The sequence below is a fragment of the Pogoniulus pusillus genome, chromosome 6 (assembly GCF_015220805.1).
Source record: "Pogoniulus pusillus isolate bPogPus1 chromosome 6, bPogPus1.pri, whole genome shotgun sequence".
Classification (NCBI taxonomy): domain Eukaryota; kingdom Metazoa; phylum Chordata; class Aves; order Piciformes; family Lybiidae; genus Pogoniulus; species Pogoniulus pusillus.
The window spans coordinates 20,893,363-20,915,146 of record NC_087269.1 but is presented as its reverse complement, the minus strand read 5'-3'; the positions used below and the strand labels follow the sequence as shown (position 1 = coordinate 20,915,146).

The 21,784-nt window shown below is 42.0% G+C and overlaps 1 protein-coding gene across 2 annotated transcripts in view; it reads right to left on the bottom strand.

Annotated features, from left to right (window-relative positions):
* ALOX5 (arachidonate 5-lipoxygenase) overlaps window positions 1-21,499 on the bottom strand; it is a 35,002-nt gene extending 13,503 nt beyond the window's left edge. For both annotated transcript variants that reach the window (XM_064145636.1, XM_064145637.1), the window contains exons 1-9: window positions 21,312-21,499; window positions 14,005-14,203; window positions 12,116-12,197; window positions 9,947-10,069; window positions 6,514-6,620; window positions 2,853-3,025; window positions 2,004-2,150; window positions 1,705-1,908; window positions 816-902 (exon numbers count right to left, since the gene is read on the bottom strand). In XM_064145636.1, coding sequence (XP_064001706.1) covers window positions 816-902; window positions 1,705-1,908; window positions 2,004-2,150; window positions 2,853-3,025; window positions 6,514-6,620; window positions 9,947-10,069; window positions 12,116-12,197; window positions 14,005-14,203; window positions 21,312-21,461 — 1,272 coding nt within the window. In that variant the 5' untranslated portion in view covers window positions 21,462-21,499. The remainder of the gene's footprint in view (window positions 1-815; window positions 903-1,704; window positions 1,909-2,003; window positions 2,151-2,852; window positions 3,026-6,513; window positions 6,621-9,946; window positions 10,070-12,115; window positions 12,198-14,004; window positions 14,204-21,311) is intronic.
* Between the last annotated feature and the right edge of the window lie 285 nt (window positions 21,500-21,784).

The following is a 21,784-nucleotide window of genomic DNA, read 5'->3' as shown; positions in this document are numbered from 1 at the left end:
ATTGCTTTGCACTGCTATACTCACACACCATAATCGCATTAGCTATGTGTGTATGAGATACCGACTCACTACTGACATTGGCCAGCTCTGAACTGGCTAGTTAGAGGTAAAATATAACATCTTCAGCACAACAAAGCATCAGTTCTGTGAGCCAGGTTTCTCAGGTGCTATTAGTTATGTTTGTACTTTAGAAGAAATGTCAAACTCAAGGCAGTATGTGATGGCTGAAGGAAAAAAAAACAAAACACATAAGGAACCAAGAAGAATGTCACAGGCTACGATATCATAGTATCAGGAGTAATAAGAGATAGGGGAAAGCAAGCTTGATACAAGCAAGTTCCAATTAGGAATCCAATCCAAATCTGATCCAATCAGAATCCAAATTCCATCTGAATCCCTTTATTGCACCCCAAGCATAGGGTTATATACTACTTTTTTATCAGAAGGCTACACAAGAAGCTTACAAATCATCTCAGACTCTGATTGGTTACATGCACCTGCATTAGGTCTACATTAGGATTACAGACTACTTGGCAGACATTCTTCATACTCTCTCAACAACACATATATTGTGTCTGGTGAGTCTAAGTCAGCAGGGATTGGTGAAAACCACAGACTTCAGGCTTACACTTGTTTACATTTGCTACACCAGTCTCTAAGGTCATTCCAACCCTCTATCAGCACTTACTGAACTCTCTCCTGTCCATGGCTGGACAATAGCTGCACCACAGACACACAATTCTATAAAATCATTGCATTTAATATTACAATATCCAACAGCAGAATAATCAAGATTCACAAAGGGTTTCACTTACTTTATCGAAAAGGCCACACTCACAGATAAGCTGTTCTCGGGCTTTGGTATTGATGGCTATTGTGAACCGCATGTGTGGCACCAAGAGCTGTGAAATGGGACAAACAATGAAAGAAAACAAATTATCTGACTGAATTCCACAGCAACCAGGTGTAAAGTTTGACGTCCTAGAAGTTCTGGAAGTTTTGCTGCATGGCGCCTTTCAGGGAAGTCAGACAAACTATCTTAGCTGTGCTATAACCAGGTGTGATGGTTTGGGAGTTACCCGCCTTGCCACACAATGAAATCACCCAGACTAGACTCAGCTGACTGGAAGTTAAGGAGTGAAGCTATATTTACACCTTAACATGATTTACAAGCATATATATACACACATATTTACAGTTATATACAAGTTAAAAGTAATACAGAAACACAAAGTCCCTCCCAAAATAATCAGATTGCCAGGAGGCTCCTGACCCGAAGCTCCTACCCTCTCCTTCCTTCAGAAATAACCAGATCAATCCCTGTATATCTCACATGATAAATGCCAAGAGATCTGAGGTGAGATGTCAAAAAGATGACAAGAAGGTTAGGGGAAATAAAGGGTTAGGCCAGATTAGAGTTAAGGCAGAGGCAACCACACACACAGACTGCCAGAGAGAAGGAACAGGACTGAGAAGTGTGTGAGAAGTGAGTGTCTCATCTGTATTTTGACTAGTTGCTTTTCTCAGCAGAATGAGTGATATAGGTTACTGTTGTTTTTTTTCTTCTCACAGCTAAAGATGTAATTTCTCTCAGTAAAATATTCCAGTTAGCCTCAAATCAGCACTTCAGGACCTCCTTTTAGTCTGTCAGACCAATGTGATAATCTCCCTGACCCAGAGGCATCCCTTCATGCAAGAACCTACCTTGAAGAGGGGATGTACAGCAGGCAGCTGCCGGAACATAGCTATGCTGAACACCTCCGAGACTAAGTGTGTCCGTAAGAGATGGGTCACTGTTTGGTGAACATGGAAATCAGATGAGCGAACCCAGATTTTAGCTAGCAGCCAATCATATGTGTCATCTGAGGGAAGGAATATGGGGTTGTCTGGCCCAGGCTTTTGACCAAGCTGGAAGATATGAAAAGAATATGAAACACCAAGGCATTCATATTCAAGGTGAGACAAGTGATGTGTCCCTTTAAAGGTCCTGACAGCAAGCTCACCTGGATTGCAATGGGTACAATTTTATTCTCCAGATTTTTATACAGCAGACAGATGGGTGCAGCCAAGTACTGAATTGTGCACGGGTCTGTTTTGTTAGCATCCACACCATCCAGCAACTCATAGTCCACAATGAAAATGTTTCCTTGCTGAGGGAGAAAAAGCAACAACAAAAACACGATGTGTTTTAGCAGACTTCAAGCAGTAGAGCTCAGAATAAAAGCTGGCAAGTCTTAGTCGGAGGCTGGCTTGTGTCATGTAGTTCTGAGCTGCCACTGTCCTGCTGTTGCCCATGGTGGCTCAGGGATAATGCCACTGAGATAGAAAGCACCTTTACACAAACTACCTGGATCTGTGTCTGCTGAGCCTGACAGTGAGCCTATCAGAAAAGAGCAACTGTATATCTGCTACTCGTGCAGTGACAAGTTTCCTGCAGCCAGCTGAAGAGACCTCTGTGTTCATCACACAAGTGAAAGCAAGGCACCACCCTTGCCAGCCCTTCTTCGCTGGGTGACAGCAGGGTAAGACCCTATCAAGAAAGGCAGAGGCACTTTTTCGCTCAGATGCAGTTGGTCAATCCCTAAGCTTTTGAAGGAAAGCACTGGAAAAAGACCCTTCATCTCCTGCTGACATCTTAACTGCACCTGGAGAAAGGAACAGCCTGCAGCTCTATGACAGAAGAAATAAACAGTCAAGAGAAGTGTTGCCATCCTGCGGAGACAACGAGCTTTTCCATGACCAGCCATACAGCCTGAAGAGAGCAAATATGGCTGAAGGCAGTTAGAATGGGGCATGGAGGTTAGAAAACGTGAGAAAGAACAGATGGAGTCCAACCTTACTCAGAGGTGTACCTTCACTTCCTCCTCCAGGGTCAAATTCCTCTCCAGACTGCATTCTATCATATCCATAGTGATGGGCATCTTCTTGGGTATCTCGGTGCATCTCCGGATCAGCACAGGATTGCATCCATTCAGGAACTGATAGCCAAACATAAAGTCTTCTTTCCAGTGCTGCATCACATATTCTAAAGGAAAACCAAGCCTGTAGCATCAGTGTCTGCACTGCATTGCATTAATATCCTACTGCATTGTAGCATTTTCTCTTTCCTCCTCAACTTTTGTCATGCTGCAATGTAACTATGACTAAAGAAGATGGCAAGATAAAGGATTCAAAAGATGCCATAGAATTTTAAGACAAATAATTTAAATCCAGTGGACAATGTAATCTTTGCTTTTCACTTTGAGAATTAAATGTATTTCTCTGTATACAAAATCAATGAGGAGTGAAATATTCCCCTCCTGGGAATGATACTCTCTACAGACCACCTTCTCAGGTCTTCCACAGTATTTTTTAATCCCACTCTTTCAATTCTCAGGGCACGTTGTACAGAGGGATGAGTCCAAAAACAATGACACAAGGCAGCAGAAGGGAAATAGTAGATAATATAAGTAGGGAAAGAACAGCAGTGGCTGGAGAGGATCTCTTAGCTGGAGCAGTTCTCTTAGCTGACGCTGGGTGAGGGACATCTGAGGGTGGCTTCTGACTTGGACTTGGACTCAGTAAAACTGCTCATTTGCTGTTTTGCTTATTTTAACTGATTTTTTTCCTCTGTTTATTTTTCATATTAGTGAAATGCTAGCTTTGGGTACTACATCTCTTTACTATTACATATGTAGCACTAGTGGATGTTTTTCACAATTGTGGTGTACCATTTCATAATGCTATAATGTTCACTTCAGTCTCCAAATTCAGAGTAAGAAAAACCACGATAAATGTGAAAAATCCAATTTGCATCTTTAAGGGAATAATGAAGCAAATAACATTTTCCACTGTTGCCTATTTCCAAATAAGGCAGAAGTTCTGCTAGCAATTTGTTTTTCTACAAAGGGTGAGAAGATGAAAAAGACAAGCCTCAAGGAGTGCAGTGATAATTAAAAAGAGTCTCAAAACTCCTAATGCTTTCTAACAGAGTGGAAAAAAAAGTTAGGTTTCATTGAAGCTGACATTTTCATCCCTGTCAGTTGCTTAATGAGTCCCAAGCTGTATCTGAAGTCTACACCAAGCATAAAAAACAACTCATCACCCTGGACAGAAAATGTGTGAATAAAACATAATTTGATCCACCCACTCCATTAGTCCTGTTTTTGCCAAGGCTTGCAAATAAACAATTCAGAGTTGCAGTAACATAACTGAGATAAATGAGAGAGATAACTGGTGTTTAAAACTCATAGAACTGAAGCTTTCCTCATGGGTATGGAAATGTTATCAATGGAATTAATTACAGATCATACCGAATTTTTGTGTTAGAAGTACTTTAGGAAGGAAGAAGTCTTATTATGTGCAACAAATTGCTGTAATTAGTTTTAAATAGCTCTGGTCACCTTTTGCACTTTATTTTATAACTGAGAAAGCAGAAATCACTCTCATTTCTGTTAACTGGTCCTCAGGCAGGATGGAGAGGAGAAAAACTTCAGAGCAGGAGGGAAAAGAATTTTCCTCTGTGGAATCTGAGCAGGCTACACATACACACTTGGGAAGCCACACGCTAACCAATTGATAATACCTGCCTATCTGTTATATCCAATAATGCAGTAAAAAATAAAGTAAAATAATTGTGGGTGATAGTTGAAGGTTGGGTCTGGTTCAGAAAGCCTTTGGGCTTCCCAATGCTGCTTCACAGAAATGGCACCATGACCTTCAAACCCCACGTCTTTCTGCAATTTTATTTACTAGGGGTTCAAGCAACTACTACCATAGTGAAAGAGTCAAATAAAAGAAGTGTTTTGTCTTGAATTTGTTAATACTACATAAATGGAGTTTTTAACTGTACAAAGGTACTGTAGAAACTGAGTGGTCCTGAAAACAAAAATGAAACTCACACTCTTGGAACAGGCTTTTTGTCTCCTAGTAGGAAGATGGGTGTGTGAAACAGCAAGCACAGCAGGACAGTCCTTACAGCGTGTGCAGCTCCTTCTGGCATGCTTTTTACAAGAGATTACATTTTGCCTAAATGCCACAAACATTTTCAGGCCTTGTTCACACTAATTTCCAGTAAGAAGCACTGTTCCTAGGGCTGTGGTCTGACAGCCCACCCTAGCTGCGTCAGAAAAAGTTGAAGAAGCTACAGGTCTCAGCTCTTTGCAACCCATCACCAGATCTGTTGGCTTTTGTGCTAGTTTGAAGCAGGCTAGAATGTTTTGGTGAGAAGAACTGGATCATAGGCTGTGAAAGGAAAACAATGGTGATGTCTACTCCCCTCAGAGTCTTGCTGAAGAAGAAAGTAAACATTAGATAACACTCTCGCCATCTTTGTCACTCTCTGGCTGGGCTTTGACTGAGCTGCACCTCCCTAACCTCACCTTCCATTTGGACTAACCCACCTTTGCTTCATAACCTCTTGGCCAAACCTCTATTCTTCTCTAGGACTGGGGTAAGGTTGAGAGGGGCAAGGGGAAGGTGAGGGGTGGTTGAGAGCCCCTCCTGGGGACTCAGGTTTCTGGGAGGGGAGTTGTGTTTCTGTATTACTTTTACCTTGTATATTTCTGTATATAACTGTATATACTGGAAATATCTGCCTTTATATTGTGCTAAGCTGTAAATAAATAGCTTCATTTATATTCCCAGAGCCGGCTGAGTCTAGTTGGGTATTTCTAAAGTGTGTGGGGGTGGGGTACACCCAAACCATCACAGCTTAACAGCAAGGGATTTCATGCCTGAAACAAGTTCTGTCAAAATGACCTGCTGGGAAAAAAATGGCCACTGAAAAGCACTTGAGCTGCTCTTTGAAACTGGCACAAATATCCCCCAAGAACTGAGGGGAGTTGCAGGAGAGGTTGTAACAGCAGACCTGAGCCAATGGAACCCTCCTGATATTGGGACAGGGTTGAGAAGCCAGGACTATTAGCAGCATTGCAACCTGGGCTGAGCACATGGCTGGGATGTTAGGCAACACTCTTTGATCTGATCTGATCTGATCTGTGTAGGAGGAAGAGGAGGTCTTATCTGTAGTGGAGAACATTTCCAAATACTCCTCTTTGCAGGTTTTCCATGTATTTACACAACTGAAGTGAGACATACACAATCAAACTTTCAAAAATGCCTTTGACAGCTAATTTGCCCTGAAAAACAATCCCACTCATTTATATCAAGGTTTAGATGTACTACACTTATGAGGATTTGTCCTATGGGACTTGCACATATCTGAAACCACATTCCTAAAAGCCAAACAGCGCTATGAATCCTAAATGGCCTAACTTCCAACATAGCTCAGGACAAAGTACATTGCTCAGCTATATCCAGTAATTTTAGTTTGTCTGAGCTCCTAGCTTCTTGTGGTATGATCAGTAGCCTGAGATTAACATGTATTCATGAAAAAAAGTGGGAGAGCAGAAGTGTGTTTCGACCACTTCCAATCTGATCAGGCATGTGCTTGATATCTTATCAGTCTGATAAGTGCAGACAGCTTATCAGTCCTTCTACAATGTAAATGTGAGCAAATATCTGTGAACCTACCAGAGATTGTGTTACTGATTCTGACAAAGATCCTCTCAAAATCTGCAAAATCACTCCAGGAAGACTGGAACATGTGCATGAAACGGTTGATATACAGATTCTCCATACTACAAAGAAAGGAAAACAAAACATCACTGAAAAGAAAACGTACAGCTTCCTCAATACTCTTGTCCATTTTCCCCACCCCTTTATATAGCTACACATGACAAAATTCTTTGTGGTGGAATGCGAGCTTCATTGCCCTCTAGAGTTAAATTTCCTGGTTGTAGATTTACCCCCGAAACCTGAAAGGGTATCTTAAGGACTCAGTTACTGCTGTTACTGAACTCCGTTCTAGCGTTGTTCTTGGCAGTAATGCTTGAAGAGCTATGTCATTTAAAAACTCTAGTTAGAAAAACTAGTGCTTTTCATATCATCACAGTAGCTGTACTAGCTGGAGAGGCCTATGATCACTATTAGCATCAGTTCACAAAGGAGTATAGTGAGATGCAGAGGTTGAGTAATTTGCATACAGTCAGAACAAACACAACCCAGAACCAGTCCAGCTGGCATTCCTAATCAAAGAACAGCTCCTGTATCTATGTGACTCAAGCTCCCTACAGCACGAGGCCTAAGTTTTTGAGAGCTTTATACAAACTTGAGCTGCTGGTTAAACTTAACACTTATCTCTTATCTCAGGAACCAAAGTCATCTATTCTCAGACATCACATCAACATGAGGGAATGGAAACAGGAAACACCTGATTTGAAGTGCTACTTCAGCAAAGTATTCTACCTACAACACAGTCAAGCAAGTTCCCCTCATATGAGATGACAGGCCTTAAATTGTTACATAAATAAATGCTAAACTGTGATTTAAAAAGAAATACTTAGTTTTGACTAGAAAACAAATACTACATTGGAAAATTAATGTCAGCTCTCCACTAACACTTCAAACGCACCAAAAAAGCCACATACATGACATGAAGATAAGCAGGGCAGAAAACACAGGCAAAGCTAAGTCACAGGGTTACAAGAAATACTACCAAACAGATATTGAGGGTGGAAGAGTCCCCAGAGGGTGGGTATAAAAATAAATAAGTGAACTTAGACTGAAGAATACAATTTAAAAAAGAAAAAAATATTTGCCCATGTTACAAAGAATTATTTCACAAGATCACAGGATATTAGGAGTTGGAAGAGACCCAAGGAGATCATTGAGTCCAACCACCCTGCCAGAGGAGGACCACACAATCTAACACAGATCACAGAGGAACACATCCAGACGGGCCTTGAAAGTCTGCAGAGAAGGAGACTCCACAACCTCTCTGGGGAGCCTGTTCCAGTGCTCGGTGACCCTTACAGTAAAGAAGTTCCCCCTCGTGTTGAGGTGGAACCTCTTGTGCTGTAACTTATACTCATTGCTCCTTGTTGGCTCCTCCACTACCTGCATCAAGAAATTATCATTGATACACTGCAAGAGCCTCCTGGACTGGCTGTGCCTGGCTATGTGATCTTCCCAGCAAACAGCAGGGTGAAGTCACCCATGAGTACCAAGGAGTTAGCTCTAGAAGCTGCCTCCAGTTGTTTCTAGAAGGCCTCATCAACATCTTCCTCCTGGTTTGGTGGTCTATAGTAGATGCTCACAACAATTTAATCTCCTTTCCCACATCCCTTAATTCTTACCCACACCCTTGACCTGTTCTGCCCCCCCACACCCTTGAATAGAACTCAGCACATTTCAGTTGTTCTCGCACATAGATAGCAACTCCCCACCTCATCTTGCTGGTCTATCCTTCCTGAACAGTACATAGCCATCCATGACAACATCCCAGTTGTGGGAGCTGTCCCACCATGTCTCAGTGATGGCAATAATATCATAGTCATTCAGCCTAATGCAGATCTCCAGCTTCTCTTGCTTATTCCCCATGCTCCGTGAATTGGTATGTAAGCATTTCAGGGAGGGAGTTAATCTACTGGCTTTCACTCTTGCAGTTTGACCATTCCCAGCCTCTTCCATGGCCACCAATCTAGCAGTAAGCTCTCTGCGTGCCAATTCCTCATTACTTGATCCCTGTGGTCCATCTCTGTAAGACTTGAAGAGTTCTTGTGTGTCCCCAGCATGCTGCAAGGTAACAGCTGAAGGCTCTTGTTACCCTCCCACCCTGATGTGCCATCTCTTGTATCCTCTCCAGCACACAACTCACTGCTATCTACCTCCCCTGAGGTAGTAGCAGAGCTGACACATCTGCCCCACAATTGTCTCAGGCTTGCTTATAGTAAGCCTGGCTTTCACCCTCCAGTGATCCTTTCACTGTGACAAACAGATCCTAGCATGAGAGAGGAAAAAGGAAGGATGAGCTAATACAGCCAGAAAAAGCATATTCTTTGAAGTTTCTAATTTTCCAAATTAGAAAACAAGCAGATAGATTCCCTTGGAACAAGCCAAGCAATTTGGCTCTGTTTTGGTAGTGAGATTCGGCTGCATAAATGTAAAATCAAGAACACTGTGACATGTAAGGTTTCAGTCACCTTTGGTTCTCCAGATGGACTCAGATAAGCAAGTATTCACTCTTATAAGCTGCAGGTTTCTCATATGGCTATTGAACTTCCTAGTCCTTACCAACCTACGTTTGATGATGTAATCTTCATCTGATCACTTAAATAAGGAGAAGAACACATTCCCAAATATGAAGAGTCAAGAGTATTGACAGAATCACAAATGTAGACATTGCAGATCTTGGACCACCCTAGTCTCACCTGAGACTCTGCCACCATCTTATAGTGTGGGGGTGTGTCTGACATGGTAATGAGACTTGTTCATACAAGGCAGCTCAGAAGGGGACTCATGAGTCAGCGAGGTTCTATTTGACTCATTAATGCTGTACTATTTCAGAGATCTCTGTGGGTTCGATAATTCAGGCTCATTCAACCACCAGGACTTTGGCTTTTCCCATGACATGTGCCAGCAGATGAACAATAATTTTGTTGCTCAAAGCAGATTGCACTCAGCTGTGGTTAAGTGATGAGCTGCTCAGAACACCTTTTCTTCATCAGAATCTCAAGGGTGCATTGATACCACCTTCTTTTGATCTGCGACTGAAAAGCTCAACGAGGCAAACAGTGGAGAGAATGATAACAAGGGGGCAAATCTGAGAACTACATCAAAAGTCTAAGGCATCAGGTACCAATAGTAGTTCTTCCTATGCTTTTCACCAGTGCCTCTTCCATCTGTCTACAGTCAAAACAGTGTCAAATGAGAACGCAGAGGCTCAGACAGTTCCTGGTGTGAAAAGTTTAAAATATTGACATGTAAATAAAAAGTAAAAATCCCTTCAATTCTTTGCTTATTTTGATTGGTTGAAGACCAATCTGGGAAAGATAATCCAATTTTGAGATTTAAATGAAACCTAAAAGATATCTTGCAAAACTCTAGAGGTTCCACAGCCACTTACGCTTTAGAGTAGTTCAGAATGAAGTCAATTCCTTTCTCATTGTCAAACTGGATGTCACGAGGGAGATCACGGTGAGAAAGGGCATCAATGCTCAGGGGAAAGCCTGGATGCCACTCCTTCCAGCTGAGAAAATAAAACAGGCTGGGTTAACCACGTAATGTCACCAGCATAAGAGCTGTGTCATTCCTTTAACTATACTGCCGTGACTCAACTCTACAAAGCAAATTTGCAGCACATTCATTTGGGCCAAAAGCAGTGACTTACACAGCATCGACACCTACCACTGCCCTACAGAATCTTCAAGCACAATGGAAGACATCCACTTGGGCATCTATCTTCACAAAACTTCAAGTAACTTAATATCTGTGATGTTTGCAAACAGTTGTTGCATTTAGCTGAAATTGGCAGTAGCTCCTGTGCTAGTTTGAAGCAGGCTAGAATGTTTTGGTAAAAGAACTTGATAACAGGCAGTGAAATGAAAACAATTGATGTCAACTTCTCTCACAGTTACGCTGAGAACTCTGGGAAGAAGAAGTAAACTTTCTCCATTTTGTCTCTCACTCTTGCTTTTGCCTTAGACCGAGACACATCTTTCTAACATCACTGCTTTCTAACCCTGTTCCCTAACCTCTTGGCTGCACCTCTATTCTTCCTGAGAACTGGGGTAAGGTTAAGAGGGCCGGGGGGAGGTGTTGGGGTGGTTTGAGAGCCCCTCCTGGGGACTCAGGTTTCTGGGAGGGGAGTTGTGCTTCTGTATTGTTTATCCTTTGTATATTTCTGTATATAATTGTATATGACTGTATATATTGTAAATAGCTGCTTGTAAATTCTGCTAGCTGTAAATAAATTGCTTCATCTATATTCCCAGGGTCCGTCTGAGTTAGCTGGGGCAAATACAAAGTGTGGGGGGGCGGGGTAACCCCCAAACCATCACACTCCAAAGGTACGGAGAGGAGAGGGCACAGAGGGACAGACAGCTGCCCAGTACGCACGCATTCTTGGGGCTACAGGTTTTCAGAACGGAGATACAGCAGCTTAAAGTACTCAGGCATACTTAGATTCCTCCAAAACCCAACTCTCTAAGAGATACAGATAATATTGATTCACCTCCTCAGAACAGCCTTACTACCTACCAGTCACGGCACACATTTTCTGCATGCTCTCGCACTGTTCTCGTTCAAAACAAAAGAAGGTGATCTGCAAAGAATCCTGTTTTGGCAGTACTTGCAAACTGCCTGCCACACACAGAATGCATTGTGTATTATCAATGACATATATGAATTGTAAATAGCTATTTCCCTGGAATTAAAAATGGTTTTGCCTTCCTTTTTGCATACATAAATAAAATGTTGTGCCACGTCTGTTTCTGAACTATGTTTTCCTCTGTTCTATTTCCCATAATTTGTAAGATACTTTCTTAGTCAAATTATATCAACAACATGCACCAAGCCTCAATCCCTCAATTCTGAATGGAGCCTCTGTCCTCCTGATCCTTACTCCATTGATAAGGAGACGAAGGTGTAAGAAAGTGTTGCTATTTTAAGAAAGAGTATGTCTCTAGGAAAAGGCAATATCTAATGTCTTCTGGAGTTATCACTGATGAAAAGGGAAATGAAAGGCATTTTCCCATTATGATCTTGACTAGGAAAAAGTATCTATGACAGTGTAATGATGAGTGTCACAGCTGTGCTCTGACAACACGTGCCAGTCCACTCAGACAGCACAGGAAACAATCTGGTGAAAGAAACAACTAAAACTAGCTTGTGGAGCCAAAAAGCTGCAGTAAGAGCTAGCATCTACAGATCATGTTCCAAAACTGGAGTACTGCTTGTAAAAGACAAATTAAATCTGCCTTCAAATCTTCCCTGAAAGCACAAGTGTGTGCCAGAGGGCCCACACAGAGACTGTGCTACTGAATTCCCAGCTAAGCCCTCCAGGTAGGCTTATCTGGGGTTAAACATTTCCATAATGCCACACGCAGTAGGATGATCATCACATCACTTACAGTAAACTCTAAGTAAATATGTATGTGATTAACATAGCAACTTAAGCTTTCTTTTATCCAGCAGTCTAGGAAATAGAGTAATATGATAACCTGAACATACTCTGCCAAACTCTGACCTGGAGAGAAGAGGCCTTGGACCTTCTGGGGAGCTATGGGAAACTCACCGGTATGTTTTTTGACGAGTCTCAAGTTCTTTGCGTCTGTGCTGCTTGAGAATCTGAGTCTTGTCATCCCGGGGAAGCTTTGCTGTGAAGCAAAGGAAAAAGGGTTATGAGGTTCCTCTACTATCACCGCCCAGGTCTTGAGAAAGACAGTGAAGTTTCCAATCCCTCACATTGCTGATCTGTAGCTTTAAAGAGTTTCTGTAGAAATGCTTACACCATACAATTTAGTACCTTGAGTAGAAACACAGGGACCTAGAGAATCCGAGGAAGAAGATAAGCTCCTAACTTGGTGCCTCTGAGGGACAAGTGTCCCTCAAGCTAGGAACATTTGTCTCGACTGTATATAAAACCTGGATTCCTAGCATAGGTGTTCACTGTACATATCTAGTGTTAAATGGTCTGAATAGGGTCGTGAGAATAAAAGTTACATTTCAGCATCTAAGGGGATTTTTTCAGCCACAGAAAAAATCACAACACAGTTGCAGCTGATCTCTACTAAAAGACATCTTCAGAAAATGTCTCCTATCCTCTTCTCCTTGAGGTCTTCTCTCCCCTGTCAGCGTGGGGCAATAATTATATCTTCTTATCAGGAAAACAGAAACAAAAAACAGTGAAGCTTCGTTTCCAGCCAGCTTGCCTTTCTGAACATGTAATCTCTATGTCAATTAATACAACAGAGGTCTCTTTAGTGATCAGAGAGAGGGCAAGGTACATGACTGACTTTATATGCACCAGTGAGGAGGCAGATAAAGCCAGCAGGAGTTTCATGGAAATCTCCATCTGAGGTTTAGAGATGGAAATGTCAGCAGTAGTACAACTGATCATTTATGAGGTTAAATGTTTCCAGCTAATGGTGTTAAAGTTACCAATAGATTTTCACTCATTTTTGTCCTTTACCTGACCATACTCTGAAAGCCACACAAAGCTGCTTTCCATGAAAGTGTTATCGTTGTTATAAATCAGATTATGAAAAATGGAAAGTCCCTCCAGAGACCAAAAATAGACACACACATAGTTTCAATTATAGGCAAAAATGATTCAAACACAAAATTCCTCAATAAGGAGTAGCCAGAAAACCTTAATGGGAAGATAAATATTTGTTACCATCATATATATGTTTTCAGCTGTTTTCAAGCACTTATGCTGCAGACCACTACAGCAGCCAACCTGCCCCAGGAAGCACAGAGGATATTAGTGGCAAATGACTGCCTCAACCCTGATCACAGCAAGCAGGTAAACAGAGATAGTTAAAACTCAAGTTCCAGGTTCAACAGGACACCTAAAACAGAGCACAGAAGTGTAGTAACACTTTCCTCAGTTGATCACCATTACTTGCAGCAGTCATATTTACTTCACTCTGCCTGGCCTTGAAAGCATGCAAACAGAAGGGATGAAAAGTGAAGCTGTTGGTTTAAGTCAGTCCCTGGCACCTGCTAAGCAGCCTACTTTGGGATTTTATTTCACTCTCAAGAAAACAAGGCAATTTACAGGAAATTAATCATGGACTATTTCCAGGCTTGCTGTTAGACAAAGACAAGACACTAATTCTAACTAAATTAGAAAGGCTTCCAACAATGGAGATGTGGAACAGACAAAAAATTTACATTAAGTTCACCCTTGAAATTCAAGGCCAGTGTAACAAGCCAGCATAAAGATTCTTCTTTACATGTGTCTCCCAAAATATGCAACTAACTGATAGTTCCCATCCCAACAAACTGCTCAGAAAGCAGTCCTAGTGGGCAGGGAAAGCCCATTCTTAGGATGCAGGAGGGGACTAGCAGTGGGTCTCCATGTGAGAGAGAAGATTGGGACATACATGGGGAAAGGGGAAGGAGAGAGGGGAGAATTCTGGATGTTCTGCAGGAAATCGAGTTTCTTATGGTTCTCACCTCTTCCATCTCGAAGGACAATCTCTTTTTCATCTGTAATCCAACGATAACATGGGAATTCCAGATAGTCACCCATTGGTGTTTTTACGGTGATGTATTTAAGGTACCAGTCATCCTGGCACCAATATTTTCGTTTCTCGATTTTTATTAGCTGAATTTCTCCAAGATCTTCTTCCACAGTTACATCGTAGGAGTCAATCTACAGAGCAGAGTACAGCCAGTCATTCACTGTACATGCAGGAAGCACAACCATCACTACACATATTTACATGACCTTTCCTGGTACAGCATGGGTACAACAGAACCTTCCAGCTTCTCATGAGCAAGAAAAGGAAGACTATTTTTTGTCTGCAGTGCAACAGAAAGATGAATAAAAGAACAAACAAGGACATGCAAACCTCTCCAGAAATGAAGTAACATTTTCGTATGCAACCTAAAAATTACATTATTCCTTGAGGTGTTCGCCAGTCTGAAGCAAACATGCAGATCATGAAACCACCATTCATGGCTCTCTTAGCAATAGCTGAAGGAGGAATCACTAGAACAAACCTGTTTATGCAGCTTGACTGGAAAGATGATCATGCAAGTAACACATTGGTCTATGAATCTAAAGACCTGTGTATATTAGTCACACATGCTTCAGACAAAGAACAGTATTCAGATCACCTCAACACAGTCAACAATCTTAGAAATCAACCAGCTGCTGCTATCAAAAGGATGAGCAATGACATGCTCATGCATGCAAAGACATGCTGCAGTGCCTGCAGAGACTCACCTGCCGGTCTGGACTTTGTCATTTGGCTCCTGGCCTAGACACCACACTCTAATTGTTCTTTACAGGAGAACTTTCTTGCCTTCTCCAGGCATTTGGTATATGCCCACTGTTACTGTCTTACTTTCTAGGGAAAGGCTAATTCACATAATGACCTAAACCAAAAAGTTAAGGAAGAGATGAGAAAGGAAGAAAAACCAAAATGTAATGTTTAAATGCCTCCAGGTGGCACTTGGTTTTGAACTGTTGTGAAAGAAAGTTTCACAGCAACATGCACCCATGTGCCTGCAAGAGCATACATAAGAGGGATCCCTTGGCACCTCTTCCCCTCCCATTTTAACCCAAATTTCCCACATTGTTGATGCAAAGGACCCTTTTCTGTGAACTAGACACAAATTACCAGCTGTAGTGATCATTTGGGGATGAAGACATTTATCTGTCTGCCAAAGATTTGGATGACAGACCTCAATTCTGTCGTAACCCATTACATAAAAATTCCAGTTTTCATAAAGTTTGTCACATCTAATTGACTCATAGAAGTCAGAGAGGAAGAACAACACAAAACAAAACCCTTTAGTCTTTAAGTCCATCCTGAGAACAATAAAATATTATCCTTGCTTGCCTTTCCCCAAAGACATTCTTGAATCAACTTCGACGCTGACAAGCTATGATTGTTACCCTGCAACCTCACAGTTGTTTCACACTAGCAAGGATATTGGCATTTCTTCTAACATGCAGTCTAATTTAATTTTAGGTTTGGAGTGTTAAAATGGGCATGGATGGTGCTTGTTTTGATTTGCTGAAACTTAACAAATTAATCTCAATCTGAGCTATGTTCTCCCTTTGCCTATTAGAGCAAAACACATGGAACTGTTTCTTTTTAAAAAAGAAAGCCTATCATACCTTAAATTTAAAATGGTAATGTTTATGTCAATAGCATAATCATACACACTAGGTGCTAATAAAGTGCTTCATGAACAGCATGGAAGTACTTGGCAAGCTTGGGATGACAGCATTGGTGTGCTAGATGTGAGATGAGAGACAAAAATCACAGAGATGAGATTTCAACTAACATATTTAAAATGATGCTTGTCACTTTTCCTTGATTCTTCACAGCAGAAAAGAAATGAGTTCTTTTCATAGAGGGAGCAAGTATACTATTTCTAGTATATGCTTCTGACTCTTTAAATCCCTTCACTTCCTCCACTATCTCAGAAAAGCTAAAAGGATGATGTGTAAAGGTGATTTTCTTCCATTGATTTTGAAACAACTGTGGAGAGTGAAAAACGCTGACTAGCTTTTCTCAGAAATCACATTAATAGTAACTTGAGCTACAACTACAAGACTCAGGGACTGTAGGACATAACCCTGTGCTCCTGACCAAGTGAATGCAGATTCCTCCCTCCCACAATGCTAGCTTCAAACACCACCCTGATCTTTGCCCGTCACCTCACATCCAATACTCTCGGTTTCGCTCTTGTCAATCAGCACAAGAAATTCTGGATGATGGCTAGAAAATGTAGATAACATTCTGAGATTGTTTCCCACTCTTCAAATCTTCTTTCCAGACAGAGGCAGCATTTGAACCATTTCTAATTCATATTCACTTTCCTGCAAGTCCTGGCAGTAAAAGCAGAGTAAATAAACTCATTGCAATGCTTGGGTTTTGCACTGAGTCAGTACTTCTGCAATTTTGTGAGTCTTTCCAGGACCAGATGGCACTTTGCAGAAGAGTCTCTTTTCACAGGCTATCATACCACGTATTTAAAACTCACTCACTTCCTGCTTGTGCATTGTGTTATGCAATTACCACACAAAATTCATTCTGCTTTTCAATTTTTACCATGATCTTGCTGCATTTGGCAGTCAGAAGCTGGAAGTAGCCACATTGAGGAGGCAAAGTCCCAACAAATCCATAAATCTATATGAGTTATTACCTAGTTTTGCTCATTACTGTAAGGGGAATTTAAACATGCAAGGACTAATGCAGTAACCTACAGAAGCAAACCTACAGACAGGCTGTGTCTGGATAAGATTAATTTTGTATTCAGCTCCTTGGTACTTTTATGCTCCATCTTCTCACTCATTTCCAGTTCCAGGGCTAATCATGTAGAGAGGAGGAACAATGTGGCAAAGACACTGTCTGGATAGGGGAAACGTACTGTGTTATTTTTAGCTCAAGTCCTCCTGAAAACATTTCTGTCAAGTAATTAGTATGGCACAGAAAGACTGAAATTAATCTTGTTTTCTAGTCACCTCCTTGCTGCCCAAGCTACCTGACCATTCTTTCCTTAAATTCATCTCCTTTAAAGCTTTGGCTAGCAATTTGACTTATCAAAACTTCTCATTTACAGTTTGTTGTTTGGGAGGTTGTTTTGTTTGGGGGTTTTTGTTTGGTTGGTTGTTGTTTTTTGGGTTGGATTTTTTTCCCTATAGCCCTTTTAATGTCACATCTATATGTATATATAGATCTAAGTTTTACATTACAGAGCCATGTGAAACGTTATATTGGCAGCCAATATTTGGAATAAACTCATTCCTTTGGTAACAATCTTTCTAGTAATGTTACAAAAGCCCTAAAATAGTTGCACAAGTCACTCTTTATGTAATGCAAAAAGGACATTTAATTAGCCTGAAGGCTTTTCGTCTTTTTGTGACCATTTTAATGGCACTTCTGGAAGTGAGAGGTCCCTCCTATGTCTCATTCAGTTTTCACTGTCTCCAATCCAGTTATGTCATGGGCTCATCTGAGATGACAATTTTGCTAATGCAGTAAAGGCACCTCAAGTGACAAAGATGATACAAGATGCAGATAAGAACTGACAATTGGTTGCTCCATGTTTCTATGGTATTGTTTTTGGTATGAATTCTTCTGATAACTATGTGGTAAGCCAGAGACACTAGGAGTTTTCACACATTTTGAACCCAGAGTGAGAGAACAGAATTACAGACTACTGGGCTGTTCAAATTCACATATTTTATACTATTATATAATGTTCCTGTATAGTTTACACTATTCAAACAATTTAACCTCACACAAAACCTAAACTCACTTTTTCTAGGGAGAGCCTTCTATTGACTAGTCTTATACTGAAAAAAAAAAAAAAAAGACAATGCAGATAATTCCTTTTTCTAAAAGCATAAAGTTCTAATTTGAAAGATCTGTATTTCCTTTCTAGAAATACTTGTGAGTGACTTTCTTTCCACAAAAGCAAAAAGCAGACAAAGAGGTATTGTGATTTAACCCTGGCTAGCAGCTAAGAACCACATGGCTGCTCACTTCTCTGAAGTGGGGTGGGGGAAGATAATCAGAAAAGTGAAAAGCTTGAGTTGAGATAAAGGCAGTTTACTAAGTAGAGCAAAACCCACGTACACAAACAAAGCAAATTAAGGAATTCATTCACTGCTTCTGAGTGGCAGGCAGATGTACAGGCGCCTCTAGGAAAGCAAGGCTCCATCACTGTAATGGTTAATGGTTACTTGAAGGACAAAATGCCATCATGCTGAACATGACCCTGTTCTTCCCCTAGCTTTCTATGCTGAGCATGACATCATATGATATGCAATATCCCTTTGATCAGATGCGGTCAGCTCTGCTGGCTTTGTCCCCTCTCAGCCTCCTGTGCAACCCCAGCCTGCTGACTGGAGGGGTGGGATGAGAAGCAAAAAAGACCTTGACTCTGTAAGCACTGCTCTGCAGTAACTGAAACAACCCTATCTACAATCACTGTTTCCAGCACTAGTGTAGAGTACAGGCCCATACTACTTGCTGTGAAGAAAATTATGTCTATCTCAGCCAAAGCCAGCACAGGGACTAATGGGAAGAAAATAGAGAACTGAGTGATGCCAGAACACTTGCTTCGAAATCACTCAGCATCACCATGAACTTATACAAGAGACATTGAACAAAGAAAAGCAGACATGACTTTCTAACATCACCCGTGTCAAATACTTGGAGTAATTCACACAGAAACGGCAACTGAGCTACTACTGTGCAAATCCCTTCAGGCTTTATCACACCCCTTTCCCTCAACCAACATTTGTAATGAAAATCTCCTACTCAGAACTGGCTCAAGCCCTCATTCTTCTTATCTGGTAATGTACAATTTTTGCATTCATTCAAATGAAGATATTATGAGGATAAAGGAATTACTGAGCCTAGCCTGACATTTAGAAAAGGAGCTGAAAAGTAGACAAAGGAGTACAAGATAATAGCGCAAAATTCTGGTCATCCACTGAAGAAGTGGTTGGTTGGTTTTGTTTTGAGGTTTTGCTTGATTGATTTTGTTGGTTTTTTTTTTTTTTTCCTTCCACAATTCAATCACTTCGTAGAAAAAGAGGATTAGAAGATGTTATTGAAAGAAACACTAAAGGTAGGACTGTGAATCCAATTGCTACGTTTTACAAACTGACCCACCTGAAAGTCTTTCAGCCTGCTTCAGTTTTGGGTGTTATTCGTTCATTATTGGTATTTTCCCTTCCTTATTTCCTCCCTTCCTTCCTTTGCATTCTATTAGTAATCTTGTATTAGTAAGATTGAAACACGCTGCCCTCCCCAGAAAAAACATCCACAACAACAAAACTTAGCAGAGTATACTGAAAGTATCTTACAAGCCAGACACTTTATGGCACACAGAGTTATTCTCATTCTCCACAATAAACACATGATGAAAAAAAGACAATACCAAATTCAGATGCGTATTTGTAGTGTCAAACACATAACAGAAATAAGTGATTTGGATAGGAAAAAAAGTTCAAACTTGGATTTAGTCAAGAACCTTTGCACTTGGAAACAAGTCTGACAAAAAGACACAGAAAGCAGTTTATATAAAATGCTAGGACCCAGGTGAACACTTTGAAATGCACCTCAAAGCTACTTTCCCAAAATACAAGTACTGGTTTTAGGTGTGCACATCCTCCACTGTAATATCTACAAAGCTCCATTCATTGCTTCCTCAACTAGTTCTTGGAAGTACCTCTGCTCTTGCTAGATGTGGTCACACAGCAGTTCAAGAATTGTTGCTGAGCATATACTTAGTGCCCACATGATGGAATCTTCTCCCTGTGACAGGATCCAGTCCAACTGGATGTACAGAGAAGTATCAGGCTCGCCATCACAGTCATGTCTCAGACAGTGAAACTGTCTAGAGCCTGGTGCTTAGCTACCCGTCTGGAAGGGCTCAACCCTCCTGGGAGAGCACCCTAAGCCCAGGTTTGCAGGACAGTCTTGAAAAGGCTTAAAATATGTGACTGTTCACTGGGTGAGAAAGAAAAGAATGACTGGATGTTGCTCTGGGAGATTCAGATAACCAGGTTCTACGATAAGGCATATTTAATCATGAAAGTAATTTCAACAGCAGTGGATGATAAGTCCTCACACCTGAATTTGCTGAAGTATTTCCTCAAAATACGAGCTATAAACATAATATAAACCATATCTCCAGATGCCATCACCAGATTAAAAATTCTAACTGCTCTTAACTATATCTGTGATGCCTCATGCACATAGCTAATTGAAGGTCTAACCAAATATCTAACTTAGGCTGTGAACTCCATGGTTGAAAAAGCACACAAAAGGCAAAGCATCACCATCACAATGAACTCTCACTTGTAGATACAGTAGTAGGTCTCATTTCCAAGATTACTTGTGAACACCCTGTTACCTGTCATCAGACATTCTGGAAACTCTGAGGTTTCCAAATAAAACACATATTTTGAAAGGTGGGGGGGAAAAAACGTTGTGAACATTATTTCTACAGTGGACAATAAGCAAATTAATACGTGCCATTCTAAAGCAGTGTTCAGAGCAGAAGAGGTTATGGATGGATAGCCTGGACACTGTGATAGGACCAGAGACGACAGCGCACAACACACTATAGAAACTAGGGTTAGGAAGAACAGCATTGAGGATAGCCTGCTCTCAATTTCGTTCTCACACCTGCACGTTCATGCTGTCTTCCAACTTTAATTGCAGTTGCCCTACACATTTCCCTTGGCAGGCATTGTAATGCCCACTAGGAGCTCTTAGGTCTGTTTAGCTCCTTGAGGATTTCAGGGCTCTGACTGCTAGCAAATACTGATCCCGACAATAGCAAGCACGGAAGTTTTTCTTAGTATTCATAAAAGAAAGTATGATGAAAATCCAAAACCCCTTTTTAAGCCAGAAACAAATTGCTTCGTCTTTTCCCACAATTGACTGATCACAGCTAAGGCTAAGCCCTAGGACAGGGATGTGAACGATGAGTGGCCGGGGATGGCACCGCAGGCTCTTCTGTCCGGAGGTGCCGCTCCGGAGCAACGGCACACGGGGACGAGACCTTAAAAGAGCATAGCCCTGCTGCAGTCCCTCAGGGCTCCGGGCCAGGGAGCGGGCGAAGTGCCACAGAACGTTCTGTTGTTCCGGGCCTGAGAGTCCGGTCCGAGACACGGCGAAAAGAGATGAGAGACGGCGCGCAGGCAGCGGAGCCCTTCGGGCAACGCTGGGGCGAGGCTGGGCAGCCGCGGAAGGGGGCACCTCCCGCCCGCCTGGACTTACCGCGCCACGCTCGAAGTCATTGTAGAAAGGTTTGTCCAGGAGGTGCCTCTCGCTGCAGCCCTCTGTGCCCTCCAGGCTCAGGTATACGTAGTCGTCGGTGCCCGCGAACCACTGGCTGCCCGTGGCCACCGTGACGGTGTACGATGGCATGGTCCCACCGGAGCGGCGCGGCGCAGCTGGCCTCAGCACGATCCCACTGACCCGGCCTGACCGGCCCTTGCTGAGCCGCGCTCCTTCCTAAGCCTGGACCCTTCCCAGCACCGCCCTTCTCTGCCACCACTGCGCGGCGGGGCTCGGCCCTGCCCGCCCCTTTTCAGCGCCCAGAACACCCACTCTGGCACTCAGCACAGCGCTCCGGACAGTCTCTGTGATGTGCGCGCCCTGCACTTCCCCCCTGCCCCAGCACGACCACGTCGGCACTGCACCCCTGTCCCTGCACAGCTACCCTGGCACTTCACTTCTGTCTCTGCACA